The sequence below is a fragment of the Amphiprion ocellaris genome, chromosome 11 (assembly GCF_022539595.1).
Source record: "Amphiprion ocellaris isolate individual 3 ecotype Okinawa chromosome 11, ASM2253959v1, whole genome shotgun sequence".
NCBI lineage: Eukaryota > Metazoa > Chordata > Actinopteri > Pomacentridae > Amphiprion > Amphiprion ocellaris.
Genome location: NC_072776.1, coordinates 23,833,888 through 23,854,449, shown reverse-complemented (window position 1 = coordinate 23,854,449; position 20,562 = coordinate 23,833,888). Strand labels below are relative to the sequence as shown.

Here is a 20,562-nt window from a genome sequence, read left to right as displayed (position 1 = left end):
AGCTGATTCTAACATAATATCAAGCATTTGGGATTAGAACTCTAAAATGTATAAATATAAAATTGCCCAAAAAAACGCTACTAATCCTACAATGAGAGACGCACGTCACTTGGGTATAGTATTTCAGCTCACACACCTTTAGATAAATAAAGCATCACAACCACCAGTTTTATGCATCAAACAAGTGATTTTGTTCTCTATTTTTCAAAATAAAAGTCCTTAACCATCCAACACATATTTGGGCTACAATGCAGTTTTTGTTGGTTACATATCAAAGCTTATTTCATCTGAAAACAGTTGCTACTACATGTTGTGCTATCTGTTCTTTTTTTTTGCTAAAGTGTCCCATAACTTATGTCATGTTAGTTGTTCTTTTGTAATAAATGGTTTTGTAACATCCCATTTAAATGACATGCCAACTTCTTTCGTTAAATAGAGATGTGGTGACGAAGTAAAAGTGTGCATGTTTTTAATCTAGATGGTTAAATTATCACTTCAATGGAGCTAAAAAAGCTAAAATTCGTTACTTTCAATAGATTAAAGGAAGAAAATGCAGTCACATTAAGAGAAAAGGGATACTAAAAGAAAAACACGACTTGTCTCGCTGTTACTGTTAATGTGTACCTGAACATCAAACAGCGAGGAAATCAAAAGACACAACTCAGTCAGCACTGAGGGACAATCAGGAAACTGAAGCTTCTAAGGAATAAACATAATCAGTGAAAATGCTTAAAAAAAAAAAAAAAAAAAAAGAAATCACAACCACAGCCAAGCAGACACCAAACAAACAAGATAAAAAACAGATAGAAAACCAAGCATGCAGGTGTGGAATGAGAAAAGTTTATTGAACTAAATGAGGAATGTAACCAAATCTTTGAATAAACTAAAGAAAACAAGAATCTGAACCACAGTTTGCACCGACAAACATGCTGTAGATGTCTACAAACCTACTTTCAGTACTAGACTTCACATTATTCTTTCTACCTGCTTCCTATAAATAGACCAAAAGACAAGTCATGGGGAGGTGAAGAATCTATTCTATTCTTCTCTATAGTATCATTTAAAATGAGGTCATCGGTTCTACCAGTGTTTCAATCACTTCAAGCTTTTTTGCTCAACCTGCTCAAACAGCAGCTTAACTGTACCCGAGTCAAAATACAGTTTGTTTGCAGCTGCAAACTAAACCAAAAACACCTGCAGTTTATTCATAAATAAAAAATAAAACAAAAAAAAATATGACATCAGGTCATTCGTGATTGGTGAGCATCTGTACAACCTACACAAGGGCTGTAATAAAGAGTAAAAGTTGTTCAATAATTGGATCGTCTGCCAGGTCAGCTCCGGCAGCTTGAAAACTGGTTCGGCTTTGTGTGTTTCATTAAGGAGACATTGATTTTTGTTCCTCATTTGCTGGATGTTTTGGTTTCTTCTCTCTTGCTTGGCTCTTTTCCAAACCTTGCTGGGCTCACTCCACTTTGCTGTAGTCCTCTATGTGGCCCAACACCTTCTTCCTCTGTCGGATCATGTGGAAGTAAAGCTGAGGAAAGACTGAACAGCCAGAGGAAGATCAGGAGAATAATCAATGTAGTGCAGTTAAACAACACATTTAGCTAAGATCTCACCGTTACAGTGTCTAGAAAAGATATTGCATTTTAAAACTTAATATATTAATATTACTAAGAACTGCTCAATGAATAAATAATGATACAGGATTTTAAAAGGGCTTAAATTGAACCAAATGATTGGTGATCTGTATGAGTATCAGCCAATGTCATTTCGGTGATTGAACCAAAAAAAAATCTGATCAGAGAATCCTAAAGAATAAACTTTGTAAAAACAGAGACACACACACACCACCATTCAAAAGTTTGAGGTCACTTAGAAATGTCCATATTTTTGAAAGAAAACCATTTTTTTCAGTGAAGATAGCATTAAATGAATCATAAATCCAGTCTAGACATTGTTAATGTGGTAAATGACTATTCTAGCTGGAAACGGCTGATTTTTAAAGGAATATCTACATAGGGGTACAGAGGAACATTTCCAGCAACCATCACTCCTGTGTAATGGTACATTGTGTTAGCTAATCGTGGTGAAAGGCTAATTGATGATGAGAAAATCTTTGTGCAATTATGTTAACACATGAATAAAAGCGTGAGTTTTCATGGAAAAACATAAAACTGTCTGGGTAACCCCAAACTTTGGAACGGTAGTGTATTTTTGAAGCAAAATTAGGCAAAGGCCCCTTCGTGAGAGCTCTAAACATTTCAATTACATCTAAAAATTCATTGCTATTGAGGGGAATTATGACAAATAAAAGAAAGAGAGAGAGTGGATGAACATAAAAAGTTCCTGCAAATATTTAATGAGTAATATTATTGTAATATTGAGATAGTTTTCTTCAGACATGTTGCTCAGAAAGGATGAGCAACATTAGCATGCTGGCAGATACAGCAGGATATTTTCAGTAGTATCCTTGTTATTGTGCGCATAGATGCATTCCCATAACTATAAACACAAGCTGATCTTGCTAATGATTAAATAACTAAAAAAAGAACATATTGCTTGTCAAATCTGTACTCCTATCCACTACATGATGACATACAGGTCAGCGTTGTTTCAGGGTGAAATGAAAACATCCCTCTTACTATGTTCAACCAGGTGAAATTGTTGTCAACATTTTTGCTGAAAAGTGACCAAAGTGCTCATTAAACAAGAAGCTAATGAAGCCATTATATTCAGATGTCAGACTAATGTAAAGAAGAAGAAGAGAAACAAATTAAATCATAACTGCAAGATTTGGAAGTCAGAATTACAAAACCTGTCCTCTAGATTCAATTTCCCAAATGCTCCCGATCCGATCATTCATTATTTACCAATACCTGATACCATTTTCAGGGATAAAACACACTTCAAGTATTGCATATTAGCTGCAGTATTTATTGAGTCGTACTGTTTAACACGGTATACCACAGGAGGCTGGCACTCTCGTACTGGAAAGCAGAGAGCACTTTGTGACTTAAGCTAGTACAGGAACATCATGACAGAGACTTCTGTGAGGTTTACTGAGATCAGGCCAGCAATAAATGACGACTGATTTTATTGTATTTCTGTGTGACAACAGATGTAAACAAAAAAAAAAATTGCCAGTGCAGATCAAAATGCCTACAACATTCCTCAAAACATCCTTACTAAATGCTCTTCGGTATATTTGTGATATAAACCAAATTCTTACTCAAAGTACAGTTTTGTTGATGTGTGTTTATTGTCAATACAAAAAGGACACACAAATAGGGGGTGCCCTAGGATTCACAGCTTCTGGAAGATGATCAGAGATAGCATGGGAAAGGTGTTAAGAATGAAGATCGCTCTTTGTTTTCAGGTCTTGTACTTGGAAAGATGCCACCACAACTTATTGGTTACCCTAAGACATACATGTCCAGAATTCTGCCATTACAAAAAAATGGCTATGTTAGGACTCACCTTCGATAGAAGACTGGTACAATGTGGTGCATGATATTTTTTATAATGGAGAAAATAACATTTGCTCTGAGACGCTAAAGAGATATGCTTGATAAATGTTGGAATGGTTGGACTGAGTTTATCAGCCCATATAGATCAGACTTTAAATGACATAACATAAGTTCTACTATGACACCCTTGGTTCTCTGCTACATAGTTACTCAGCCGAGGAACACGGTGGAGCTGTTTGACGATCGGCGTACGTTTGTCCTTCTGTGAATCTGTCTGTGCACAACATTACTCAAAAAGGGACTTGGCAACGTAAACAAATGACACTTTACTGCAGATTTTCCTTGTACAACCTATTTATTGAATGGCCAGTTGAAAATGGCTTTTTAAAGGCTGAATGTTAAAATTTAAAAAAAAATAAAATAAAAATTTGAACAAGTTCATCCAAAAATGCAGTCAGCAGTTATTCATACATGGTATGTAGATATCAGCTTAATGCTATCAATAGTTTACTCAAGTTAGCGGCACTGAGTTGGCACCGGGCCAAATTAACTGAAGCTACCGATGTGTTACGTAACGTTAGCTGGCCATCAATATTTTGCGAATGTCTGTTTAACTTGTAAAATCTATTATGAGTTATCTTAAGCTAGTAACTTTTCTCCGGTAAGTTGCTGCCCTATTTTCCAAGATGACACTCCTCTGACTCTCTGACCTGTTGCCTGGGTGCTTGACATGATGTCATTTTCAAGGCCACGCTCTCGCGAGTAATTAACGTTGCATTAACCCGACGTATCAAAGAGTAGATACTGAGAGAGATCGTTACCTGTAGTTTACCTTAGTACCTGTGAGTACCTGACACAGTGGAAGACTGCTGTGAAGGTGGAGACATGTGGCGGTGGTGTATTTGCGACAATTAAACAAAGAAAAAAAGAAAGAAATTTGAAGGAGCGGCGGCTGGGATTCAGCAGCAGCGACCTGCCGCTGCTGAATGAATGTAGAGGAAACCCTGAGTGAATGTTATTTAAAATTCCTGCTGATGATCACATGATTGCGATCCTACCACAAATCGACCACTGCAGACTTATTGGGACTTATCCGTCAGGAATAAAACAAAGAACAATTGATTAAATTGTGGAGGTGTTTCTGAGTCCCCATCAATTCATGCCACCCGGTACATGTTTAGGTCACGTCATTCGGCATCCGTACATAAAGTACACATGCATAACACACATCTGTGTTCAGCGCAAGGTCACTTTGTTCGTGGGTACATCTATATTAAATGGCCACATTCTATGTTGTCGTGATTTCTGATCATCAATAACTAATAAAAAAAATGCTGCATTTCTACAAAAATATACTGCATTTCTGACAATGCCATATAGGGGAATGAACAGCCTTGGAAGACTACTGCGCTCTCTGAGTGCTTTTCTTGTTGTTTTTGTTGTTTAGCTTTGTTTGATTTTTCTTTTTCCAGTGTGTATGTGTGTGTTTTATTTTTTCTTCTTGTTATATATGTTTGTTCCGTATGTCTGTTTGTTCACAACACTGAAAAACAGTTTGTAAGTTACTGTGTATCTTTGATATCTGATTTCTTTATGGAATAAAAACAGAATTTCAAAAAAAAAATTTTTTTAAATGAACACAAACACTCAAATCTGACTGTTGACTTACGGGGAATGTAGGAGATCATGACGAGGATGAGGAAGGTGTAGTAGTCGAAGGAGAAGTTGTACTTGTTGGGTAGGGTGACGGAGTACAGGCCCGTCTTCTGCACATACGGCAGCGCTGCATAGATAGTCAGCAGTTCCCCGGTCACTCCCATGGGATAGAGCACGATGAAGAAGGTGTACCTGCAGCACAGACGTTTGTTAAAGAAATTGTAAATCACTTTATTATTCACCGTCTCTGCACACAAGGAGCTGAGGTGTAGATGGTAAGCATAAACAGCAAAACACTGAGTGGAAGTATGCATGATATAGAATTTATTTTTAAAAGAAGCATCAACGCAGGTCGGATTTTGTTTTTTTTTTTTTTAAAAGTGGGTGGACAAAGCTACGGAGGCAATGGAAACATGAGGTCCAAAAAAAAAAGCCACTTCATCCATAGTTTGGGTTGGTTAAAAACACACAGAGCAGAGGAGAATAAAAATGTCTTTTGCCAGCGGCAGCAACACCAGAAACAGTTTTATCTCCACAAAGAAGAAAACGTAGAGTCTGAGAATGTGCTCACACAGGCAACGATTCAAGTAAAAAAAAAAATAGTGAAAAGGCTTCAATCGTGGCACTAAATCTATAAAATATTCACCATGATGTAAATTACTGCATGAAATTCTGAATTTATATAACAATTAGACAACACAATCTGCTGCTTGACAAGGAAATGTGAAATATAATGGAAGAATCTTCACACTGTTAAATTCTTAATCACTGAACTGTTGAGTAATTGAGGGTAAAGAGGTGAAAGCTCACATAAAAATCTGATTCTGAACTCCTTTTCTTCAACATCAAAGGCAGAAAAAAACATCTGTCATGTCTTTAACCATTACTCCAAACCCAACGGCTGTCTCTTCTGGTCCCTCACTGCCTTTTCCACAGATGCACAACCAATTTTTCTGTCTCTCAGGGTGCAACTCAAACTAAAAGTCGAATACCAATATAGCAGTGGTCTCATTTGCTACCCAGCAACAAAGGCCATGGGGAGGGAGGTGCTTAACAACTGTTGCCGTGGTTCAAGATGCAGAAAAATCCCATTAGGCAGATAGAGAGATGTCAATTTTTTTGTGGCGACAGCACAAGATTTTCTGTAGGTTTGATGGTTCTGTCTTTGAAATTAATGTTTGGAGTCTTTAAGGAGAGATTATTTACTGTGACAGTGGTGCCTTTTATCTAAAGTGTCACATTTATCATCTGATTTCATCTTTTCATAATCATTATATCTACAACAGCTGTTTAAGAATTTAAACAAGGTGATAAAAACTTTATGCAAATTACCTTTTGCATAAAGTAATAAAGTAATTAATTTAGCAATTTATTACTAGTAAACAAGAAGTAAGAAATGTGTGATATCTTTTTGTTCTGTGAAAAGCCATGAAAATACGTATTTTAATGCTTTAACAGGAAATGAGGAATAATATTTCACAAAATTTTCAGAATTTCCAACATTTTTCATCATCCAATCAATTATTTAACCTTATTAATTTGTTTAGCATCTTATGTGGCAAAAATAGTAAAAAGAAAAAAAAATTACAAAGTTAAGAGTATAAAATAAAGTCTATACATTTCTTTCTTTCTTTTTTTTAATGACCAACAGTCCAAAACAACAGCATAGAAACACCATGGTAGAAGTTTATTTAATTTGATATATGAATGAAAAACAATGTAAATGCTCACACTGGAGTATCTGGAGCCACTGAATGCTTCGTACGTTTATTTAAAAAGATTTCTATAATCAAGTAAGTTAATTTCTGGCAACAAACCAATGACTTAATAACAAAGAACAGAGCATAAACAAAAATATTTGTGTCACATAAAAAAGTAAATCAATCACCTAAAATTCATCAGAGATTAATGTTGTCTTAATGCCTACAAGATAATTTTGTCAAAAATAAAATACAATATGGTGCTGAAACAATGAGATGGATCAAAAATAATTCTGAGAAACAATTATTTTGCAAATTAATCATTTTGCAAGCAAAATATACCAAAACACTGCTGTCTCCAACTTCTGAAATGTGAGGATTTACTGCTTTATTCGTCATATTTCATTAAAGTAACATTTTTCTGTGCTTGGGATAGTTGGTCTAAAAAAAGAAGTCATTTGAAGATTTTACTTTGGGTTTGCCACTTTTTTTCTACATTTTACTGACCAACGCCTCAATAAACATAATAAGTAATGAGAATAATTAGTTTCAGTCTGAATACGATAATATCATAGCTTCAAATATGTGATAAATGTTATTAACGTGATTAACAATTCAATGAAACATTGGAGACTTCCTTAATTTCTCCAACCTTCCACCATAGACACTGGCTCGTAACTTACAGCTTTTTAAATGGGATTATTAGTATCCTTTGCACATCTTAACACCATATACTATAAAATATTGCACATTCTCAAGTGAATAATTTCACATTGTAAATATTTCTATTAGTTTTTATCACTTTTAGCGCCTTTGATTTGCTACATTTGCTGTTTATTGACTTGCAGCACTTGCTTCTGTTTTGAATCTTTGCATCCTCCTTCCAAAACACCACATCAAATTCCTTGTAAGTGAAGACCTACTCGGCAACTAAACTGATTCTGACTTCATTCATTTGTCAGGACTCTTCATCCATGTTTTTAAATTGGTACTCTTAAGAAGCCTATATGATGCACATTTACAACATCAAAATTTTATTTTTTGGGTCGATTAGAATAAATTTAAAGGCTTTAACGTTTAGAAAAGACTATTTTTCTCATACTGTGCATTGCTGCAGTACATCCGTTTAAACTCTTGTCTCTTTAAAGCCCTCTTCAACAGTTTGTACTGATTGCTCAGCTGAACCGATAAAAGCAAGATAAAATTGGTTATGTACCCTAAACCCAGAGCTATGCTTGTTAGGTGTTATGCGAAACTGTTACACTGTGACGTAGATAAGTAACAGAAGAAATGACTGGACTTTAAACAAAGCATTTGAGGCAGGTAAGAAGCAGTGTTTTCTGAGAGAATAGCTCCCTTTGTAAGTTTGCAAACCTTCTATACTGCGAGAAAAGCTGCAAAACACACTAAAAGAAATGCATAATATGAGCACTTTAAATATGAAGACCTTGTATTCTGATACCACTCTGAGTTCGGTATTCCTACCTCGCCCATTTGATGAGGTATGGCAGGTGATTGAGCAGACTGAAGGTGTAGAAAGAGTAGCGGATGATCTCTGTGATGGTCCAGGCTGTGACGAACAGCAGCACACTGTCTTCACTCTGGACCTGCAAAAACAAGCACAAAGCATGATGGGAGGCGGATGGAGAACCAGTCAGGCTTGCATGATGCTGTCGTAGCTACCCAGTGATAAAATAATCCCACTATGTCAACACATGCTGTTTGTTTCAGATGCTCACACTGCAGGCCAACAGTCACGATCCTCAGATATTAGGTCAAAACAATACAAATGTTAAAAAAAAAAGAATGCTAATTCACAGCTCAAAATCTACAATGCATCCAGAGACAAGAGAACAGCTTGAAAAAATGTGAGTTTCATCCAACAGACACACAGAGGAAAAAAACAAGTTAAATTCAGATTATTTGCAGCATTAAATCAGAGCAGATTCATTCCTGCAACCCTTCAGCAAGACTGTCTACTGTTACTTACACTGTTATTGCTCCCCAATCTATAAACAGGGCAAACAGTACATTAACTCCTGAACATGAATACATATTTACATGTCAGTCCCTTAGAAAGACTGATAACTGAAGACTGATGTATAATTTAGGGTGTGTAGTAAGTGAAAACTAACTCAGCGTACCTCCCTGACACTGTGTGTGACGGCCCAGGTGAGGAAGACCCGAGACATGACCTGGAATCCAGTCAGTACCACCGAGGACGGTACGATTCCTGGAATAGAACATAAAACACAAACACAGAAAATATAAAGATGCAAGACACTGAACATGTGTCTGCATGCTTGTTCATATATAGTTTCAATACATTTCTAGGATATTTTCAAGAACCTAGAGACTAGAAAGTTGCTTTTTTCAGAACTCTTATTTAAAGATCAACAGATTTTTATACTCTAACAATTCAACCACTTCTTAGATGTTCTGAATCCAATCCAGCCCTTGCAGTCTCGATTCAATCCACAGGAAACTTTGGCTTTGTGGGTTTCTCTGTTGAAGATTTGTACAGTGCATTTCACATAGTAGGGCCATGTGAAATGCCATGAGATGACATGTTGTGAATTGGTGCTATATATACAAAATTCAATTTAATTCAATTGAAGATTGCCATAATGGTCGATCAGTTGATTAGTTGCTGGAAATAGAGTCCAACTGGTCTTGAAAAGTGTGTACTAAGCTAAAACGCAAAACATCTTTGGTTCAAGCTTCTCAAATGTGAGGAACCTGAGAAGCTAGAATGAAATCTTCACATCTGAATCATTTAAAGATATCCAGAAGTCTGTGTAATGGAAATGTCAGAAAGTAACTATTAAACTACAGTGCCTTGCAAAAGTATTCACCCCCCTTGGCATTTTTCACGTTTTGTTGCCTCACAACCTGGAATTAAAATGGATTGTTTGAAGGTTTGCATCATTTAATTTATAGAACATGCTTACAAATTTGAAGATGTGATTATTTGTTTCATTGTGAAGCAAACAAAAATTATGACAAAATATAACATGCATAACTATTCACCCCCCTAAAATCAGTACTTTGTAGAGCCACCTTTAGCAGCAATCACAGCTGCAAGTCGTTTTTGATAGGTCTCTATAAGCTTGCCACATCTTGCCAATGGGATTTTTGCCCATTCCTCCAGGGAAAACTGCTCCAGCTCCTTCAAGTTTGATGGTTTGTAGTTGTGAACAGCAATCTTTAAGTCTGATCACAGATTCCCCAGTTGGATTGAGGTCTATGCTTTGACTAGGCCATTCCAACACATTTATATGTTTCCCCTTAAACCACTCAAGTGTTACATTAACAGTATATTGGGTCATTGTCCTGCTGGAAGGTGCACCTCTGTTCTGGTCTCAAATCTCTTACAGACTGGTACAGGTTTTGCTCAAGAATATCCCTGTATTTAGCACCATCCATCTTTTCCTCAACTCGGACCAGTTTCCCAGTCCATGCTGCTGAAAAACATCCAAACACCATGATGCTACCACCACCACTGTGGGGATGGTGTTCTCGGGGTAATGAGATGTTTTGGGTGTGCGCCAGACATAGCGTTTTCCTTTATGGCCGTAAAGTTAAATTTTAGTCTCATCTGACAGAGTGCTTAGGTGTTGCAGCCTCTGGGGCCTTTCAGAAAAGGTGTGTATATACTGACAGGTCATGTGACATACAAGTGGACTTCATTTCACTAATTATGTGACTTCTGAAGGTAATTGGTTGCACCAGAGCTTTTTAGGGGCTTCAAAGCAAAGGGGGTGCATACATATGCACATGCCAATTTTCATTTTTTTATTTTTAAAAATTACTTTATATATTTCTCATTTCACTTCAAAACTGACTATTTTGTGAAGATACATCAAATAGAATTCAGATTTTTAAAAAATATTTAAATTGAAGGTTGTAATGTGACAAAATAGGCGATTACCCCCACTCCCCCCCTCCCACCACCACCAGCACCACCAGCACCTCCCTCTTTCACAATTTTGAAACCTCATTTAATTTGAATTGGAAAAATGCACAAAAATATTTAAAGCTTTACGAGAAGTGAGTAGACACAAGAAAGTACAGCAAACTCCAAGGCCCTCATTTAATTCAAAGAATGAAAGTTTTATATCAGTATTGGTGTTGGGGAGAAAATTAGATTGATGCATCCTCACATAACTGGGCTCTTTGACCCAAATTCATATTCCTAGTTTAATTTTGCTATAACATTAAATGTAAAGTTAGTAAACACAGCATACAGGGTGTTTACAGCAAACAGCTCTCAGACAGATCCAGACGAATAAAGATGTAGTGTCTTAAACAGCCAGTCGAAGGAACCTAGAGCTCAGTGTGTGTGTTCTACTGTGTTTTAGTGTGTGTTTGAGTGTGTGTTTAAGTGTGTGCTCTGAGCAGACAGCAGCTGCAGGAAGTCTGTTTACAGTGGGGAAAGGTCAGCTAGCTTTAGCTTCAAATCCTAGATAATGAAGACAATGGACCCTGCACTGTAGCGAGGCAGTCAGACAAGTGCTGCTTGCTTCTCATTGCGTTAACACCACGAGAGCCAGCAGCTACTGGGCTTTGGCCCTTTGACAAACACTTGAAATATGAAAAGCCTTTGTTTGTCGGGGGATGAACAGAACTGGTCTACAGAAAAAAAACTACAAGTTTTGTCAGGAACTTAATAACAACCTAGATGAGTTTGTTCCATTTATATGCTGCATGTGTGACACTAAATTAACTGTTAGCTCTTAAGTTATCTCTTTTTTTTATGTCAATCATCTGTTAATCTTCTATTAATAATTAGTTGCTTATATGTTTAGTCGCTTTTAAAAACAACTAAATTTATATGTGATCGGAGTGACAGGTTGACAAGATGCATCTGATGTACAATAAAAGTCAAAATTAGAGATCTTAGGTCCTTTTAGGTTTGGAGTTTCTGTCTGAAGCGACTTACAAAAGGTCATTCTGAGGAGATGCTTTAGTGTCATCAATAGGAAGCTGTTATGCCTATATACAGAACAATATGATAAGGTTTGAACTTGACTTTTCTCCCACACATAATAAAATAATATGAACAGATGGGTGACAGAGTTCTCCTAAATGATCACTTTTATGCTGTGATGAAACATCTCTATCCTGATGGGCGTTGTCTCTTCTATGATTAAAACACTCCCATCAATAAAGTGCACGCAAGATTGGTGAAAAACAGTCCCCATATCTCAAGTGAGCACCTATGAAGGATTTTGGGTCAACGTTTTATAGCCAAGTCATGCTTTCAGAGCCCATGTTTGCACGTGGATAAAGCAGACTATTCATAGTACAACGTGACATGCCAACAACCAGTGGCATTTTGAATCACACTTTACAGAGGAAAACACACAAGAAAACAGCAGCTTGTTACAGATTATACTGTAACACCACATCAGTGATTATTCCTGAGGGGAAGACTTCCTGCTGTGTATTCACTCGTTCATCCAAAGTCTGGCAGCAACAGCTTTAATTACAACTCCTTTATAATGAATTATAAAAACATGGATGACAGAAAATCTCCATGTGGACCCTTGTGGACTTGGATGGATGATGAACTTTACGCAACACGACCCTTAAGGACATGGAAAGCATGAACTGGCCTTTATGCAACACTTTCCATCATCATCATCATCGTCATCAAAATATCAAATGAAGGAATATCTTTTGGAAGAATCATGTTCATCCTTCCAGTGGAGCTCCAGAGACTTGAAGAATTAATGGCAACCTTGCCAAGACACTATTATTATGTTTTCCTTTAATTTGTCATTTGATTTTACAACTGATATTTACTTTCTTCGGCTACATTGAAATCAACGTGACAGATTAAGATAAATTTCAACTTGAGACTATGCTAACTGAAGTAAGTATTTCCAAAATGTAATAAATGTGAACCCCTGCAGGAGTTTAAAAGCATAAAATCTCCAGGTTTGCAGAACTGTATTACCTATAATATAGTTCTGCAGGATCAGGATGGTGTTTATCCCTAGATAAACACAATTCTCCCAGAAGATGTTCAGTGATTTGATAAGATTGCTGTCAGAAGTACCTGAAATAGTCCAACAGATGCTGTTTATATTACAAACCGAGTGTCTGTCTGTCAGACATAGAAATTTACATAACGCTGACCTTAATGGTTGCATATGTGGGGAATGTAATTCGACTTTAATGTGCAGGAATCTTGCACAAGTGTTTGTTTAGGGTGAGATCTGGTGACAGTAAAGGCAAAATCATATGACTCACATCATTCAGATCATCATTTAAGCATTCAGCGAACCTCCCTGCACAGCACAGATACAACAACTCCAGGTTTTTCCTATAAACTGTCATCCATCTGTACTTAAATGTAAAATCAATCAACTCCAGCTCAGACAGCTTCACTTGAAACTGTACCTGAAGTGAAGCTATTTTGAATCTATTAACCATATATATATATAAACTGACTATTTTGACAATTAAAGGTGTATTAACAGATTCACTGTCACTCAAATACATAGCAAAATGATTTCTGATCCTGCCCTTGAAGCAATCTGTGCTTCACAGAAAGGAGTGGAGGTGAAGGTAGAGGCTGAAGAGAAACTCACCGACAGCACAGTGCAGTATCTGTGGAAGGAAGAGATAAGAGAAAATTACTCAATATGGCTCTGGAATAGTTTATTTTAACTCATAAAGCACAGTCCCGTTGCCTCTTAAATTTCATTTTTTAACCTGCATACCTAGAAACTATTCCACATTTGGATTTATGCTGCAAAATCCAATTAACTGTCATTATTTTTCAAGTAATATTCTCTACTTCTTTAACCTGCACAGCTCTGGAATACAAAATCTGCTTCAGAATCTCTACATAATGCATCACTGAGCTGTAACTGTGCACACAGTACTCAACAAATTGAATATACCGACATTAAAATTGAGTCTTGGCTCACTGAGCTGCAGTTTGTCTGGACAGAATCACTTAACACTTCTTGCTGCTCAACCTCTGCACTGAACATGTGTGAAGAAAACAAAATTACGCTCTTTCACATAGTTTTGCAACTCCCATTTAGAAAAACATCACAGAGTTTTGTTCATCTGCAGTGTCCATCAAAATATACTTTTAGGATCTTAAAATCCTATTAAAAGTAATGGTAAAAAGCCTGGGTATTTTTGGCTCGGTGCCGTTAGCACAGTGCAGTGAGGCATGTTGGGTCATCGTGCTGATATGTTACAGAGGACATACCGAACGCTGTACACATAACACAGACAAACTCTATTAGCTCGATAGAGGTTTTTTTTTTAGCTCTTGCAGCAGAGTGGATTGATAAAAATAAAACTAATTGCTGCATCCCTAATACCTGTAAATAAAAAAATGGATACTGTGAGTTTTCTCGGTCTCTCTCTTTGCCAATATTGAGTGTTTCTCTAACCTCCAGAATAGCTCCAGTCTGAAAGAACTTCAAAGGCTTCTCTATGGAGTAGTACAGCCCATGGTAGCTTCCTCTGGCCAGGTAAGCTCGGACCAGACCCACAGCTATCACCAGCCACCTGGAGAGCAGAAAAATACACAAAATCACAGCGGAATTATTTTAAAAACTACCAACGGGAAACAGAAATCTGTGACTTGAGGTTTTTGTGGAAAGCTTCTTTCTGCCAGCTTTCATATTGAGCTACAGGGGAATTATGATGCAAAACTGACACACAACTCTGACACTCTACATAGAAAAAAGTTTACCTAATAATTTAACAAGAAACCCATGTGGAAAAAATTGATCTCGAACAAAAATAAATCAGGTTTTCTGCTGCATTGTAGAAAAACTACATGTTTGGATTGATTATAATGACATTTTATTCATGCATTAATGTTGATCTTAAACCCCTGAATACTGTATATCACTCTGCATTAATGTATTACTGGTCTTGTGAATTATATGTTAAAGTTGTGATGCCTCTCTCTGCAAGGCATGACACATACTGGTCCTCATTTATGTTTAAGGACCTTACTGCTTTTTCACTCCCTTCTACTGAGCTTGGAAAATCCAGTTTAACTCCCTGTATGCCTGCAACCTGGAATAACCTGAAATAACCTGCAGTACGATCTAAAGCTTGCCTAATTTTCATCCAAAGGGCAATTGAGCACTTTAATTTCATCTTATTTTACTTCCAGTTGCTCGTGTTTTAGTTGATTTATCTGTTTTTAAATCTTAAATACTCTAATTATTGTTGTTATTATCTTATTAACTTTGCTTTTCAAGTATTTGTAATGTTATTGCTATTCAAGTTTCTTATTTATGCATCTATGTTTTTATATTTTCTTACTTGGCTACTTTTGCCAAGTAAGAGGAAAGCAAAATAAATAAATAAATAGAAGTAAACATCACTTCAAATTCAACCATTTTAAATATAGCTTTAAAAAAAAAAAACTATCGATATATTAAACATATATTAAGACAAAAGAAGTCCAGGTATAAAACGCAGTAAAAGCAGCCTTTCACACATTTGTTGCTGTAATTACGGTTTGCAAGGCAACTTCATTTTGCATATTCTGACAAATACAAAAGGAGACAAACTTTAATAAACTAATATTGGTCAAGTGTAATCAACTATAGTAAATTATTTACAGCTGCTAATCATCTGGTAGAAACTATTCTCATTATTTTGCTGCTTAAAAATAACAAAATTGGGTTTAAAGATCATATTTAGCCAGACAAACCTTTTGTAACAGTCTGAGGATTGCCACATGTTGAAAAATTATTATAATGATGTAATGTCTTTCTCAAAACAGAGGTCAAAGGTCAGCTGCAGGTACAAGCTGCCGGACTGTTTCTAAAGACTTTCAGTTCACACTCTGGTTTGACTTTTATCTATTTGGCCTCGAGCTCACACTGCAGCAGTGATGAATATCAAGATCAGGACCAGCTGACCAGAAACTGAGCAGCTCTGCTCTCCAGCTAAGACAGCATTTACAGAAACGTGTGTGTTCAACACTCCAACTTGTGCTCAGTACAAAGCAACCACTGTATATCCCATCAATACCGAGCGGGGTAAATGTGACCGAACTGGTTGGAACGGCGAGCAAACAACGCCCACATTTCAATTGTGCAACAGTCTCACAATCAGAGCAATAAATGAGGTGCAGAGAGATTTATTAGCTCATAGTTCAAGATAACTGCTCGTCTAAGATTGCTAAATAATGCACGCCGGACTGCAACTACACAGAAAGCAGAATGCAATACAGTTAAAAACCCATCAGGTACAGTTTTATCCAAACATGAGCTTTTAGAGAGGAAAACGCCTCTTCTTCCAAACAAATGCACTCTCAAAAAGCCCAACCTCCCAACGGGAGAGGTCAATTTTGTAAGCAAATAATCCAATAATTTTCATTATTGTTAGTTTCACTTAACTGGTTAGAGGGAAAAATTCAGCTCATGATCATAATCACACAAATTAAATGCAGTTGTATGTGAGGAACTAAAGATAATATTTAACATTTACTTTATTAAAATTAACAGTTAGCTTAAATTTAACATATAAATTCAGTCATCAACAAACTTGCGAGCATTTTTTTTTAGATTAAATTACAGTTTAATCAAAGTCTATGTCTAAAAACATAGGCACAAATTTTAGAACATTTGGGTCTTTTTTAAACAAGAATAATTAGCTCATACAACAACTGAATCTACTGCGGCTAACAATTATTTCCGGATATATTTCATAATATTTTGAATTATCACCAGGTTCCTGTATTTTGTGCTTGTCTTGACAAATAAATTACATTGCAACTGATGCAGAAAAGTGACAAATTGGTGCAAAAATTCACTAAAATGCTGCTAATTGCCTTCAAATTATGGTATAAAGTTCTATTAGTGTAATTTTACCTTGTGCAAATAAATAAAAACCCAATTATAGTCATTTCCCTGCAAAACAACATGACAATGCACGATGAAGACGCGCAATTTGTGGCACAATCCTGCAGACAATGAACCATCTGTCTTAATATTAGTGTATTGTTTGCAGTTCATGTGGACGCCAGGTGGTTTGTCTGTTGCTCATCTAATCTCTGTAAAGCCGCTGGGTGCCGAGATTCAAAGTTATTCCACCGCACGGCACCTTTAGCCGTGCTTACACTTACAACTGCATCAAACTAGCAGATTAGAAATGAATATCACCCTACTTCATTTCAGCGTTGCTCCCACACAAACACGCAAACACGCTCCAGCAGTACAGCAGCGTTAGCACAAAGAGACACGCTACATACCCCGCTGTCATAACAACGTTATAGATGACCAAGTAGGCCGTAGCCAGGGCCCCGGGGCCCTTCTTCTTCTTCGGCCCCACTTCGCTGTGGGCCGCCTTGCTGGTCCCCGGAGCAGCTGCCGACATGACTGCAACCCTCAACGCTCTTCGTTCCTGGACGACAGCGGCTGTCAGGCTGAAGCGAGTAGGGGCCACACCGGGAAGTGTCGCGCTAAAACAAGAGGAGTGACTCCTTCCTACTTCCGGTTTCGCTTCAAGACGCTGTGATACAAAAATCAACTTTAAAACTACTGCAATATCCTTTCACTTTAGTTATTCATTTTATTAACTTATTTAGACGACAAACTACATATTCACGTATAGTAAATTGTTTCACACACTTTAACTGGACTAGTAGAACCATAAGAATAGAGCATACTTTCTCTTGATATGACACTATAATCTTTGTCACTTCCTCTGACGTTCGCTGAGCAGTGCCCCCTGCTGGCATCTGTGGAGCTAAACGGCACTGTACAAAAAATTGACTTCTATGAAATGTTTCTAGCTATGGCTATACACTTTTGTTCTTACAGATTTTATTGTTTTTTGAAAGTAGAGAAAATAAGTTAAAAATCACTGAAAAAAACATTATAACTCTACAGAGGATAAAGCAGTGTACAGAAAAGGAATGGATTTTACAGATTTTCACTGTTTTGTTAAGTTATGTCCAGATATCTGGCAATATTTGAAAGAAGAATTGTGTGCATTAGGGACCTAACTGTTTTCCCCCCAGATTTTCCCTTTTTAAAAAAAATCAAATCAAATTGCAGATAATAATTAGTAAAATCATGACCAAAAAATGAATTTGTGTACTTTTATCCTTAAAAAGTAGGCCAATACTGTAAAGAAAAAATGTTCACATAATGTTTAAGGCTTAGTATGGATCAAACAAAAAAATGCTAGATCTGTTCATTTTTATTCATTACAGAAGCAGGTATATTTCTCGAAGTATGGCTCTTCAAAAAGATAAAATTTTCAAAAACAAAATGTGACTAATGATGATTAAGTTGCATATTTCCCTTAAAGCAGGTTAATTGGGTTTCAGCTATTAGTCTCTAGTCTTATATCTCATATTATGGATAAAACCCTACAAAATTATAGAAAATACAAATGTATCTGACTAATTTAAATATGAAGGTTAAGACCCTACACAATTACAGCAAAAACATAGAAAACCCAACCAAACAAAAAGATTCCTTGTGAGCAATTGCAGAGCTTTGGACATTTTTACAAAAGATTCAATAATTGTTAGTGTATATTATTAGTCAAACTCAAAAATAAGCTGGATTACATAATGATAATTATTTTCAGCCATTTTCTTCACATATATATTTCACTAACTATGACCACTACAAGATAAAATTCTTCAAAACTATAACTGAAATCAGGGTGCTTTAGGCTGCAGCCAATAAAATGCTTTTCATTTTTACTGTTTTGAACTATGTTTATATTCTGATGCCTGTGGAAATATTATTTCCCTCATGATCTACAACAGATGCAGTAAATACACAAAGCACAATTCAAAAGGTGTCGTCGTAATATTTTCCCCAAAGTCTTAGAAATCAACCAGTCATACTTTCATAGAACACTATCCTACTCCAGGTTTTCTGTGTTTCGATGAAATTTGATTATATTTGTTTAGGAATATGCACAATAGAAGCAAAAAACAACAGAAATATTAAAGATATTGCAGCTACACTGTGACAGCAGGCTCCTCCACATGGCAGCCTTATTTTCTTTTTTGTTTTTGTTTTTAGCTCTGTGTCTATTTTGGTTCATCTATTTCCAAGGAAGTTGTTCTTGGATCTGTTTGTAAAACAGAGAGAAACTTATAAAGCTGAGTCCAGTGATATGAGTCTTTGTGTGTACATATACTTGGCAAAAAACAAATAATTCTGTTTCTATGATTGTGATTACAGAGACACAACATTAGATTTTAAAAAAGCATTATTTTTTGGCTAACAACAAGCTCCCTGTAACCCTATAATGCAGTCATGTTGGAAGTCTTCATGATTCCCACAATAGATGACAAAGCCTTCCCCCTGCTATAGCCTCTACCTCTGTTTCCTCCCTCTGTTTAATGATTTTAGTGCAATATACAAAATGACAGATGGTTGTTGTGTTTCTCCAATGTATTATTTGTGGTTCTTGAAGACAGAACTAAAGTGGGACAACCAACAGATGAGAGAATTGGAACTTGTATGATAAAATCTCTATGTCACAGCTTTAACTAAACTGCAGACAGCCTTTGTTGATAGTATTCATGGCATTAGACTGTGTGAAAAATGTAAAACTTTTATTGAGGCATTCGTTTTGTTTAAACATTATTAGTAAGTGTTTCATGGTCAGAATTAATTCTTTGCTTTCAAATACAAATTTGGAGATTAGGGTTATGCAAGTGTGTACCTTCTTTATTATGATCCCGAGTGAAATCTATCTATCTATCTATCTATCTACCTATCTATCTATCTATCTATCTATCTATCTATCTATCTATCTATCTATCTATCTATCTATCTATCTATCTATCTATCTATCTATCTATCTATCTATCTATCTATCTATCTATCTATCTATCTATCTATCTATCTTTGAAAGAATAAAACCCAAACTGGTTTCATTGAAACTATCCAAAACACTATTTGAGTTCCTTCTTGGAAGGCTTTTTTTCCCCAGCAGATTCCTCATTCAGGTGTTATTTGTTTGCTTAAGGACAAGAATGGCTCGAATGTGAGTGTATATAGTATCTGTAAATGAATGACTTCAATCCCTCACTCAATGATGGCGTGTTTGTGGCAGAGGTGTTGTTAGGACCGTGAAACATTGGTGGCTTAGCCCAGTGCAGACAACTTTATATTTTAAACTGATATTTGCAGCATTTTTCAAGTTATTTCATGGCTTAATGAATATAAAATGTGAGACATTGTGCACAAGGCAATGAAAGGTCTTCCCATTTTCTCTCTGTACATAGAGCATGTTCTTTATTGATATCACTCTGCAAAAAGCCTGGGGACAACTGTGTGCCCCGAAATTAGTCCAATTTTATATACATAGATACAATCACGTGTAAAAATCTGCCCTGGAAATAGCTATTTTGAGGCCCCTGAGGGGGTCAGGTGGGGACCACTTGATGAAATGATATTTAATGACCCCACAATAAAATTTTTTTGATCCATGGAAAGTTGTTCTCTCTGTGGAGCTATGATGAAGGTGTGCAGATAGACACAACAATAGTACAAACATAAAGAAGGCTCTGGTGTTCATAGCTCATTTGAATGTAATGTTAATACAGTTAGGCTGATTGGAAAACAGGTGTTCTCTGTTTACTTCAGTGAGCACCAGTTTTCTAACTTGTGTGTTGTGGCACTGAGTTTCTATTTCAGGGCCTGTATTTGGCAAAGTGTTTGTTTATTCATTGTCAATACTCTACTTGTCAGCTCAGAAGC

At 36.4% G+C, this 20,562-nt stretch overlaps 1 protein-coding gene across 1 annotated transcript; it reads right to left on the bottom strand.

Annotated features, from left to right (window-relative positions):
- Positions 1–818: 818 nt before the first annotated feature.
- On the bottom strand, positions 819–17,279 carry hacd2 (3-hydroxyacyl-CoA dehydratase 2). The gene is made up of 7 exons (XM_023277994.3): positions 17,079–17,279; positions 14,251–14,368; positions 13,429–13,447; positions 8,974–9,062; positions 8,315–8,436; positions 5,143–5,321; positions 819–1,548 (listed from the first exon to the last, which is right to left on the bottom strand). Exons 1-7 carry the CDS (start codon positions 17,201–17,203, stop codon positions 1,466–1,468), a joined length of 735 nt encoding a protein of 244 aa, XP_023133762.2. The 5' UTR covers positions 17,204–17,279; the 3' UTR covers positions 819–1,465.
- Between the last annotated feature and the right edge of the window lie 3,283 nt (positions 17,280–20,562).

Coding starts and splice junctions, on each gene's coding strand:
- hacd2 (XM_023277994.3), bottom strand. CDS start 17,203: ATGTCGGCAGCTGCTCCGGGGACCAGCAAGGCGGCCCACAGCGAAGTG. Junction 8,437..8,973: donor TCACACACAGTGTCAGGGAG/GTACGCTGAGTT, acceptor TTGTTTTTGCAG/GTCCAGAGTGAAGACAGTGT. Junction 5,322..8,314: donor TACCTCATCAAATGGGCGAG/GTAGGAATACCG, acceptor TCTGTGCTGCAG/GTACACCTTCTTCATCGTGC.